Raw genomic sequence first — 12,626 nt, 5'->3', positions numbered from 1 at the left:
AAACCCCACACCAAAAATAGTGCCGACATGGCCCAAGCGTCAGGGGGAGCTATGTTTCTGCTGCTTTCTCTGTCGACATAATTTACTGAGTGTGATTTACATGTTTTTTTATGCAGTCAACGTCAACCGTGGTCAACTAAAAGTCAATTTTCCTGTAGATCGTCTCTTCCCCTACAAAACTCAAAATTCAACCAAGTCTAAATCCAGTAAATTCAGCTAAGTCTGAATCTCTTTTTTATGCCGAAACATATAGCTGACAAAACTCAAAATTCAACCAAGCCTAAATCTAGCAAATTCGATAATCTAATGACCAATTTTTCTTCACTACTCAGCAAGTTATGAATTATTAACACACATTCCAAACTTGAGGGGGAGTGTTAAGAATTATAATAGGAAATAATTTGTTCCTATAAGAAGTTATGAGGAATAAGAAGATATTTCCTTTCCTATTTTATATATATTTCCTTGGATTAGGAATCATTTGTTTTCCTATTTTATGTTATTTCATATATCTCTTAATAATTAATATGAATTAATTATTGGAGATATCAGGTGATATATCTTTCCTTTCATATCATTTCCTTTTTATTATTTTTTCTATTATAGGATTCTTATAAGGGTTATTTATATCTCCGTTCATATCAATGAAACAATCAATTATTTTATTTTATTCCATATTATTCTGAATTTCAACATATGATAAAAATAATTAGGTCATTTAGATATATACCGCTCAATTGATATTTATTCATATATCTAACACGTAATCTTTATTTTTTACTTTTTTTTCATCCAAATTTGTAATATCACATAAACATAGCATTTTTTTACTTTAGAAAATTGAAATACACATTAACATGCATATATAAGGCCCAATATAAGTAAAAATTGAAGTTTAAATATTAGATATGTAAATACATAGAAACTAAGGGTCTGTTTGGGGTAGCTGCAGTTTATCTAGCTTATTCAGAGAAGATGCTGATCAACACCTGATTCAGATAAGCTGGCTAACTAATTTGTTCGTGAGTTTGGAAGACAACTGATTTGCAACAATTTCTGAATAAATGACAATTCTTCCTCTGTGTAATTGTGTTGTTTGCAGCAGAATTATCATAATTACATATTTGATGGTTTAGAATAAAAAAAAATTACTTCATAATATACAAAAAAATTATATAACTCATTTAACAGTGACTATCAAAAAACCTAAAAAAAGAAAAAAACATATTAAAATTATAATTAAAAGTATGATAATATTCATTTTAAAATGCAGAAGAAGCAAGTCACGAGCAACATCGTCCTTTAGGGATGTCATCGAACCCCGATCACTATCGACAATGGAATCTACTAGACTGTTTGCCCGATAATAGAGAAAGGAGACACACACACCCAAGTCCATCCACTAACACCAACACCCAAGAACCAACAACAACACCGAATAGTAGAGATAAAAGGAACAAACAACCAAGTGTACAAGTAAAAAGAAAAAAGTACAAAATTACACACTAACAAAGTGCCACTAGCAAGCACACTACACACACACATGTTGTGAAAAACAACGACAGTAAAGAGAAAAATCAGACCAAGAAAAATTCGCAAAACAGAAAACATAAAAAAACACAGATTTAAGTGGTTCGACAAATTGCCTATGTCCACGGAGCAACAAAGGATTTTATTTGCTTGAGGAATTACACTAGTCGATAACATCGACATTACAAGAAAGTACTATTTTTCTCTCCTCTCTTGCTCTCTTTCAATATCTCTCAACCTGAGAGCTTCAAACCGAAGCGTACCAGAAGAAGAACCAGGAAAGCTGCCGATGCCAAAGAGGAAACCTGGGAAACCAAAGTATGTCTATTTATTAATTTCATCATGTCATTAGACCCATTAAATAATTAGTCAAATAATTAATAAAGCCCATTAATTTTTTACTTTTTTCTTCTGTAGCAAATCATAGAAGAAATTAAGAGCAATTAATTTAGCAATTAAATTCGAGTATCAAATCCAATTTGCTGTCAAACAAGAGAAAATGATAATTTGAACAGTAAACTGGTTTCCATATTTGCAACAAATCTCCTACTTGAAGACCGGTACACTGGTTATATTATCCACTAACTGCGTCGCCATTTTATTCAAATGTGATATCCTCCACCTCTACAACTCAAAGTCTCGTTCTTCATGCCAGAACATCAGCTGAAGTCAAGTAGAACTTAAATTTCTCAAGATTAATATCCTTAGTCGACATATCATCGTCAACATAGCTTTGTACCTCCAAGCTCTTTCATAGGTCACTTATGTTTCTGCTTACAACTCCCATAACATGAGCAATATCCTGCCTCTGCTGAAAGTCTTTTTCAACAAGTCTATCCTTGTATCCTTTAATTCCATCAAACACATTCTTTATGAGGTACACAAACTTATTGTGCAATGCCTTCTTCCCTTGTGGAAGTTTTGCCAGCTCCCAAGTCTGACTCCCTGACAGGGAATCATCTTTTCCGGTCGCTTTCGCAATAATGTAAGATGAAGTTTCTTCCCATAGAGGTAGTCCTCTACCAGCATCCTCCAATAACCAAAATCTGTGTCATTAAACTTCTCAATCTCCAATACCATCATACCATCTCCGATCATCGCTTTCACCCAGATTCGAACTTGAGCTCTGATACTAGTTGTTGTGAAAGACGACGACAATAAAGCGAAAAACCAGATCTAGAAAAATTTACAAAAAAAAACACTGAAACACACAGATTTACGTGGTTCGACAAATTGCCCACGTCCACGGAGCTGCATATGATTTTATTAGCTCAAGGAATTACATCAGTTGATAACCTCGATGATTACAAGAAAACACTATTTCTCTCTCCTCTCCTCCTCTCCTCCTCTCCTCCTCTCCTCCTCTCCTTCTGTCTCTCTCTATCTCAGAGTTTCAAACCACAACACATCATAAGAATAACCTGGAAAGCTACCGATGCCGAAGAGGAAGCTTGGGAAACCAAATCCCGAGACAGATAATAAGGGGAGCTAGCATGCCTATTTATTAATTTCATTATGCAATTAGGCCCATTAAGGAATTAATCAAAATAAAGCTCATTAATTATTTCTTTTTCTCTTCTGCAGTAAATCATAGAAGAAATTAAGAACAATTAATTTAACAATTAATTTCGAGTATCAAATCCAATTTGCTGCTAAACATGAGAAAATGTCAATTTGAACAGCGGATCGATTTTCATATTCGCAACAACACACACTCACATGCCACTACCAACCCACATCAGCCACTGCCAACAACACAACCTCCACCGCCACCAACATACACGCAATCACACACACTCACATGCCACGAACAAGCACAACACACAGACACAGACACACACCCGCGCACATGCCACGACCAGCCCACAAACCCAAGCTCGTGCACAACACACACCTAAGGCCACCAATAAGGACATCACACACAACCTCCAACACATCCTCCAACCAAAGCAAACATAACAATGGAGCAAACCTAAACAACCATTAAAAAAGGAGAATCGTGCAAAGCCACAATCACCAATTTACCTCAAAAATATCCCAAAAACGTAAAATATGCCAAAGGAATCCACAATGAATATAGAAAACATTGCATTGTGGATAGCCCATTACAACAAAAAAACCCTTGAGCAAAAAATCCATTGCAATTGAAAAATTCTGCAACGGAGCAGATTGATCAACCATTGCAAAAAAAAAAAAAAAAAAAAAAAAAAAAAAATCTCGAATATAGAAAACATCGCATTATAGATGTTCCAACCAAAAGTGAGCCAACTCACCGACAAACAATCCAACAGAAGGAAAGGGATGTTACCTAGGGCAAGAGCGATCGATCAACCTACAACAAGAGCGATCGAGCAAGAGGCGAGGAAGAGAAGCGAAGGGCGATACAAGAAGGGCAAGAGCGATCAATCAACCAATGTCAAGAGTGATCAAAGAATGGAGGAGACGAACAGAAGAAGGACATAGGAGAAAATAATCCGCTCAACGTAGATTCAAGACGCGGGTTGCGGGGTCGATCCCCCGACCTCGTCTATTAAGGAAATGTAAATGACATTTTCCAATAAGCGCCCTAAACGCACAAAACAAACTAAGCAACAACATTCTCAAAACGCCGCCCGAGCCTATAAACTACCCCAAACGGTCCCTAAGTCGTAGTACTTAGATCTTAAAAAAAAATTAAATTCATGATGAAATTTTAATGAGAATCTCTGAACCTAATTTTTCTCATTCATATTTTGTTGTTAATTCTACTTATTCTATCATGAGCACTCAGTGTAAATATTCAACTCTTTAGGCGTGCAATAAACTAAAATCAATCTACTCTTATAATTAAGAAGCAATGTTGTTCCATACATGTATCAAACACAAACATGGCTCAGATATGAATGGAACATGAAAAAAAATGAATACACATAACTTAATTTAATAATTTAAAGGATTATAAAATAGTTTTAAGATAAAATTTTTAAGTAAATTATTACATCTTTCTTATTTACAAGCTAAACTGATCTCGATGCAATACAAGACATTTTGAATAATTCATATCTTATAAATCAATTAAAATTAAAATTAAATTTAGTTTAAAAAAAATTAGAAAACCGTAATCAAAATATTATGATGAGAATGGTTTTAGTTGAATATAAATTTATATTATATTCATCCGAAATAATTAAATATTAAGATTTTTTTTTTGATTAAAATAGATTTGACAGAAATGTTTTTCCGACAAAAAATAGGGCCGATTCGCAGAAATCTAGACAATGGCTGTCTTCCTTCCAAGAGGCTCTCGTGCTGGCTCGCTCTCTTGAGCTTGAACACCACGGAAGGATAGAAATTGGAAGGGCTGATGGAGTTGGAGGTCAGGGTGGTTGGGGGAATCGAGAGCTGCTTCGTTTCGCTCCCTATTTCTCTTATTGAGACCCTACAGTCTACGAGCGGTGGATTCCTTCCTCCGGTTCTTGCTCTAGAGCTCCGATCATATTCCGGCGACTTCTGGCGCGTCGCCTGGTCGGGATCCGCCTCAAAGTCCTCCAAAATTGAGGTACCTGTTATATTCCATCTATGTTTTATCACCAAAGTTCTTCAGCGGCAAGCAATGGTCTAGCAAGTTGGAAACTTTGGTTTTGGTCTTTGAGTCCTCCAGTTTCTCGGCGAATTATTTTGAATTGGTTTTCCAGATTGGCCAGCAAGTTGCTGAATGTATTTCTTTATTAAATGGAACTAAAGTGCGAGTGAAAGCAATTGGTAATCTTCCCAAAGCTTCCCTGGTTAACATAGAACCTAATAGTGAGGATGACTGGGAAATCTTGGAGTTGAACTCAGAGGCTGCTGAGGAGGTTATATTGAAGCAGGTACTGCAAAGAGCTTTCTAATGTTAAGTTTTTTGATATGCTTTTGATCGTCGTAGGTGCTTTCAGTTTATCAATTAACTCTTTTCCAGTCAAAAGATAGTAAACATCATTCAGTTGAATGAAGGGTATTTTATATCAAGAGATGGATCGTTTGCATCTTGCACGTTTGCTGTTCTAACCTTGTTTGTTTTATTAATCATCCCCTCTGTTCCACCAATAGCCTTTTTTGGTTTAATACCAATTATCTAAGTGAATTTTGGCCCATAACATTTAACTCAATTTTTGAAACTTATAGATCACCATCTTCGTGTTAAGTTTGAATTGATGGACTTCATGTTTGGTTAACTGTGTAGAACTTTGCTTGTCATTCAGGTTTATTAAACTGGTAATGCCTACTTAAGCTGCTTCCAATCTTCCTATGCTTAAAATATATTAAATTTGAAGATAATTGCAAATTTTTATATCTCAATATTTTTGAGTACATGGCTCTTTTTACGCCGTTTTGTGTGTCCATTCTATACATGATGCAGTTATCTATAATTCATGAGCTTTATTGCTTTAAAATATTATTGTAATTTGATTTTTGATTTAATTTGTTTTATAATAGCAAAAATCGAACCGAGAGCCAAAGTTTAAAAATAAAGTCAAAATTGATACGTGTAATGGTACAATGTTTTAACACAAAGCAAACCAACAAAATAAGACAAATTCAGTTTTTTTATTTTATTTTAGTCAAATAATGCACACCCCTATTGTGCAAAAAAGAGAATTTTAGAATCTTTTCCACAAATAGAAGCCATAGGAAAAGTAACCTCTCTTATCAATTTTTCTCAACTTGGAAACATTTGACAATGATGAATTGTTTAATTATTTTTTTTTTTCAACAGATCTAAGTGTAGCCCTTGGATTCCCTGTATAAATATTCAGTAAGTCATTATATAAAAATCTATCTTTCAGCCTCACAGGGTTCGCTCAATATCCATCATTAGTAGTGAACATGATCTCATTCTCAAATAATAACTTAGGAATAAGGCAATTATGACTTCTTGGGCAATATATAGATAATGTTTTAGATTTAAATCTTGCAGGAGAAGGTGAAAATAAAGAATATTCCAATGCATGCTTTTGATAAAGCACGTGCAAAGCATCTTGGGGCATTTTTATTGATTAGGTAAGAGGATGATGATTGAAATTAAAAATAATGACGAAGATGAGTGAATGATAGTACAAATGAGGATAAGGGAGTCAAAAAAGTAATGAAGGAAGTTGGTGATTCTAATAAATACATTTTAAGCGATGGAAACTTAAGAAACTTTTAAATTTGGAGTTCCAAATCATGACCATTTAATTTCATGGCATGTTTGTTTGTTTAATTTTATCTAAGTATTCTTGCTTATTATTGAGTGCTTGTATGGCTTCATATATTATTATGGCACCATTTAAAACTTTAACTCTTAAATTCTTTATTTTTAATATTTTTAAGGTAATTTAATGATCTTATTTAGAGGCTTATGCTTTGCTTGATGAAAAGAAAACTTTTGAATACAAGTTTGCATAATTTAATTGTCGGTAAGTAAAAAATTGGCATGTCTTTGATTACCATTTTTTTCAATCATATTAAAATTATAAATGAAGTAACTTCAAATGAAACGGCAATGCCATTTGCACTAGAAGTAACGGATAAAGTATGAATCAAGAAAGTTATACATTGATTTGAAATTGTTTCACTTGCTGAGTAAAATCAATCACACAATTATTCAATAACTAATATAGAGCAAGGTAAAAAGTAGGAGGGTTCACCAAAAGCAAAAGTGAGCCTCACGTCTGTGCGAGGAGGTAATCTCTCCTAGAAATCTTGAAGCCTCTCATTTTAATAAGGAATTGAATCTTAGAGATAGAGGAAATATCAGATCCATCTAGAATTCTATTCAGAACAAAATTGACTGCATTTTGTACGTTGCCTTATATCCCTATTTGCAATCACAAAATCCTTGTTTATTTCCCAATGCATCGATCAAAGCATCCCATAAGTGTCATATAATTGTTATTGAAAATAGAGCAATCTCGACAGTAGAAGAAGCTACAAATGTTTAAGCACGTGACTTGCTGAAGAAACCATTTTTCAATAATTTCAATCAGGGAAAACAAATGCAGATATCTCAATATCCAACTGCAATTATAGCAGAAATCATCTTTAGAGAAGAAAGTTGACTATTTGCCAGAGAAGGTTAACATGAAATAAAAAAAGTGAAAAAGGAAAAAAAAAGGACAACAGAATAACCTACGATCACAGAAGCCAACTGAGTCATAGGTACTATGGAACTATTGGAGGAGCCGTTAGCAGTTGCAGAAGCATTTTAAGTCACCAATAAAAGAGTTGGTGGCAGGAGTAATAGAAAGGATTCAACCAAATGGAAGATGAGGGAACGGAGCAGCTCCACATCACCGAGTCTCTTGGTGCTCATCAAAAGCGACAGCTGATATCTTGGAAGGGGTTGTAAATGCTACAGTCTTTGCAAATGGTTTGGTGCCGTGTAGCTAATTTGAGGGTCTAGATCCTTTTTCTGATATTAAAAAGTGATTTGAGGGTGTAGATCTTCTTTCTAATAGTAAAATTACTTTAATGTGATGCTTTTGCTAATATTTCTTTGTCTAACATTGTCAATAGGTTTCTGTTCGACAATCTATTTATTAAAGAACCAATAATCTTCTCTGTTCCCATGATCTTTTTTGTTTTGTACACTGTGCTGTACATCTATGCCAATATTTTGTTGTTTTGTTTAGGATCTGTGACAGACTACGTTTTATATTTTCTTAATGCAGGTAGGGATTGTATTTGAAGGGATGAAGTTCCCTTTGTGGTTGCATGGGCACATGGTTGTTGAGTTTACTGTTGTTTCAGTTTCTCCTAACAAACCGGTAGGTAAGGGAATTTTTTTTACTCCACTGCCTTGCCTCATTTATTGATGGTTTTAAAATGTCGACCATGCTTTTCAAACTTAAGGAGTTCCAGTTTTTTCCTGCTTATTTGTATTTTTACAGAAATACTACAGTTGCATGTGACTTCTGTTTTATCTTCATTAGAATAATCAATTCTTGTCAAATTGTTAATCTTAACCTCATAGGATCTAATAGCAAGCTGCAATATGGTAAATGTGAATCGGGACACAAGAATTTCAAGCACTTATGGTGTGCCTTTGTTGAAGTTGGTTAATATTTTTAATTAGAAATTTGGCTACGGTTCAATCATTTAGTCGGCAATGCAGGTTAAGTTTCTTTAATGATATTTCACCTTGACTAATCGATAAAGTTCACCTGTTTAATAACCTTTATTAGATTTCTTCAGAAATAGTCAGTAATGACGCTTCATCGAAGTAGAGAGGTGGCATCTAGCCCTCAGACTAATGCTCATTTGGTGGCAGTTTCTAGCACAGTTTGAAACATGTGAAATTACAAATATTGATGAAATCAGTAAACTTTGTTACCAGACAATGGAATGTAAAACAAATCCATAAACCTAGAGAATCCTAAGAGAATGATTTATGCTACAGTTATTACCATGTAATGCATACACCATGGGTAGGTTGCAGAATGCCATGTTTATGCAGGCTTACGTGTTTGTTAAATTCAAGCAGGATTAGTGCCAAAATTGTTTGATTTCATTAAAAGAAATCAAATCGAAGACAAGATACTTTCTGATGATTAGCCTGCTTAAATGACATTCAATTATAAGGAATAGAATAAATTAATGGGAGAAGAGTCTTGGCGATTACCCTAAAGACAAAATGTAAGTTTTTCATCTTGGTACTGTGAATGCTTTTATCTAAGGGAAATTACTTTGCTGTTAATACCATGTTTAGATTTTAAGTAGCCTATCATTCTCACCCTCATCCGTATAAGTAGACTTGATAATTAAATAGTTTTTGTAGCCTTGCAATTGGAGTCCTAGACTGCATTCTTAATATAAGTATTATTTTTTTATAAATCCATGCCAATTTATTCACATTAAGCTTGTTTCCCCGTGTATATACTGATTTTACTTAGCTACGATCATAAATCTTGCCCATGGAGCCATATTTCCTTGCACTATTGCATCAACCGTTTAAGTCTCGACCCCTCTCCAAGTCGTAGCTATTCCTTGATTTTTCTTTCTCAAGTCTTTCAATCACGCTTCTCTTCTCCTGTTGTCTCTTTCTCTCAATTTATTTCTCTAGCTTTTGCTCTAGTTCTGCTTGCCTTCTTTCTCTCTCACTCAACTTGTCTTTCTCACTTCCTTTCTCTCTTCCTGCCATCACTACCACCTTCCACACTCATTGTAATCAAGACTCCTTTCCACTATTCTCCACCTACTACTCACATCTCGTCTCTTCTCACGGTCTCTTTTTCTCTCATAATAGTTGCTGTAAATGCTCTCACTTCTCTCACTCATGATCTATTTCATAGTTCTTATGAGATTGTCTCTCAAGCTAACTTGCCCAACACTCTTAATCTCTTTACGACCCAACAACAATTTCAGCCATAACATCCCTCTTTTTTTTTGTTCAACCAAAATTAATGGAATTAATTGATATTATGGTTTATAGAAAGATAAATATCTTATGTATTCAAGAAACTAAATGAGTTGGAGAAAAGGTCAAGGAGATTGATAACTTCGGTTTTAAACTTTGGTATTTAGGTAAGAGTCGCACTAGAAATGTTATAGATGTAATTATAAATAAGAGTTTGAAAGAAAATGTTGTAAAAATCAATAGAATTGTTGATAGAGTTATAGCCCTTATGATTATTGTTGATATTAAGATTTTTAACATTATAAATGCAAATATTTTTCAAGTAGGTTTAGATATAGAGAAAAATTATGGAATGATCTAGAAAACTAGTTACAAATGATATACCTCTTAACGAAAGAATTTTTATTGGAGTAGATTTAAATGGACATGTCGGTAGAGTAGAGAAGATTTTAAAAATATTCATGGTGGCTACGATTTTAGAGTGATTAATGAAGAAGGTAGAATTATATTAGAGTTTGTTTTAGCGTATGATCTTGTTATTGCTAATATTTTATTCAAGAAAACAGATGAATATATTATTATTTATAAGAATGAATCTAATAAAATAATATATATATATATATATTGTAATTTTATTATTAATAAATCTAATTTTATTATATAATCAATCTAATAAATCTAATTTTATTATTTATAATAATGAATCTAATAAATCTAATTTTAAAATAAAATAAATCTAATTTTATTTTATTATATATATTTATTATTATGTAAAATAATAAATCTAATATATATATATATATATATATATATATATGAGAAGAAGGGATATTTAGAGAAGAAGGGATCATTGAGAATGTAAGGATTTAAGTACTCAATATCGATTATTAGTTCTAGATTTTAAGATAAAGAGTTTTAAAATAAAGAATACTAGGAATAATTGTTGTAGAATTAGATACGAATAAAATTATTTTTACGAGTAAACTTTAAGATTTTAAGATTTGAGATGTTCATGAAGATACAAATTCTATGTGTGATAAAATAACAAACACTATTAAATAAGTGACAAAAGATGTACTTGAGAATCAAAAGAAAAAGTTTCTATAAATAAATATAGTTGTTGATGGAATAATAATACATAAGAAAAGATAAAATATAAAAATTTATATTATAAAAATTAGTTTAAATATAAAAGCTTAGAGAACTGGGAAAAATATAAAATGACCTGTAGTGAGTTTAAGAGAACAATCTGTGACGCTAAAAATTATACTTTCAGTGATCTTTCTGATAGATTAGATACTAAAAAGGGTGAAAAATTTATGTATAAACTTGCCAAACAAAGACAAAAGTAAAAAAGTTAACTCAAGTAAAATGTATTAAAAATGAAAATCAAAAAGTGATTATGTCCGATGCGTTGACTACTATAGTGAGTAGATGTTAGAATCAGCTACCCATCAACAGATTTCTAGACTGGTGGGTTGAACCTCAACTCTGAAATGTGCCTTAGGAGCCTAAGGGGAATGAAAATTCTTTATTGAGATCCAGTTCCCGTCACTGAAGAAGATGTCTCTCATGGTCGTTAGTGATAGTGACACAACCTGCTACAGATTTCATCCCAGAATTTAGTTTGCCTCACATAATTGTTACTCAACAACCGTACGTTGGACACGAGAAGTGAGAAAATAAGATTTCAGATGTAAGGGCTCAAGAGATGCATGGGGGGAACCCACCTCTATATACAACTCTCGCTTTGGAGGTGCCAAAAGAGGACGACCACCTATGATACCAAAATGTGTTGTGGAATAGCAAAACCGACATGATTGATCTACAAAGGGACTTAACGACGTACCATGAGGATCCAGGAGCTTTGACGAATGAGGACGTAGCTCTCCAACCCCGGGAAACTAAAGCAGGGCACTAAAAGGTGCCCCCGTAGCAGAGTGCTAACAACTCCTCTAACGCGAGACCTTAAATGCCACCCGATTGAACTGACTGGCCAACTTCCTCACTGGTCCAGAGGGACCGACCCAAAACACTATTGCGATGGATCAAGGCAGAATGATTGCGAGTTCCGTGGAGAAGGCGGGACTACCTCCCCTCTTCACGTGCTCTTCCCCCTTTTGGAAAGCCTTAATGGCTATTTTCTGGAGTATTCCTACCCCTTCGTCTTGTGTAGGAGTTTTCTTTCCTACTATTCTTTTCTCTTCCTATAGAAGTTGTCGGCAGGGAAAAGGGTGAATGGGTGGATTGGGGGAGGAGTCGCCCGTGAGAAGCTGTCGGTCACCGGAATCGAAATCCCGACGCCCGCTTCGGAAGGACGTTTTAATTCACATATAGATTTAAGTTTAAAATCAAATATGAAAATCAAACTGATCCCATATTTTTCATAGTTTAAATGAAAGAACGCTTTACCTCAAATCCTGTATCTATCCCGAGGAATAAACACAAGACTTGAGGATGAAGCTCGATCAGATAAATTAAGATATATATGACGTCCGTTTGGTCTGCGAAACCGTTTTATTTGCCGACAAATTCTCCTATTTAATATGAAAAATTAAATAGGGTTTATTTTAAATTGAGTTCGGAAAAGCTCCCTATAAGGGCAAGCCCCTATAGTTAATTACATCTCAAATGACCGAAATCACTTAAAAATACTCTCGATAAAAATCAGAAAAAATTATCTTCAAGGACTTTAAAAGGATAAGACTTTTCAACGAAATTCAAAGAGGTGTGCAAAAGA

At 33.9% G+C, this 12,626-nt stretch overlaps 1 protein-coding gene across 3 annotated transcripts in view; it reads left to right on the top strand.

Annotated features, from left to right (window-relative positions):
* The first annotated feature begins 4,770 nt into the window (after positions 1-4,770).
* LOC110028741 (peroxisome biogenesis protein 1) overlaps positions 4,771-12,626 on the top strand; it is a 61,789-nt gene continuing 53,933 nt past the window's right edge. For all 3 annotated transcript variants that reach the window (XR_002294452.1, XM_020730718.1, XM_020730719.1), the window contains exons 1-3: positions 4,771-5,068; positions 5,205-5,378; positions 8,202-8,301. Coding sequence is in view for 2 of the 3 variants with exons in the window: in XM_020730718.1 (XP_020586377.1) it covers positions 4,874-5,068; positions 5,205-5,378; positions 8,202-8,301 (469 nt within the window). In the remaining variant the exon portion in view is untranslated. The remainder of the gene's footprint in view (positions 5,069-5,204; positions 5,379-8,201; positions 8,302-12,626) is intronic.

Source organism: Phalaenopsis equestris, unplaced genomic scaffold (assembly GCF_001263595.1).
Source record: "Phalaenopsis equestris unplaced genomic scaffold, ASM126359v1 Scaffold000522, whole genome shotgun sequence".
NCBI classification, from domain to species: Eukaryota; Viridiplantae; Streptophyta; class Magnoliopsida; order Asparagales; family Orchidaceae; genus Phalaenopsis; species Phalaenopsis equestris.
Note: the sequence above shows the minus strand (reverse complement) of the source record. Positions and strands in the feature narration are given on the sequence as shown.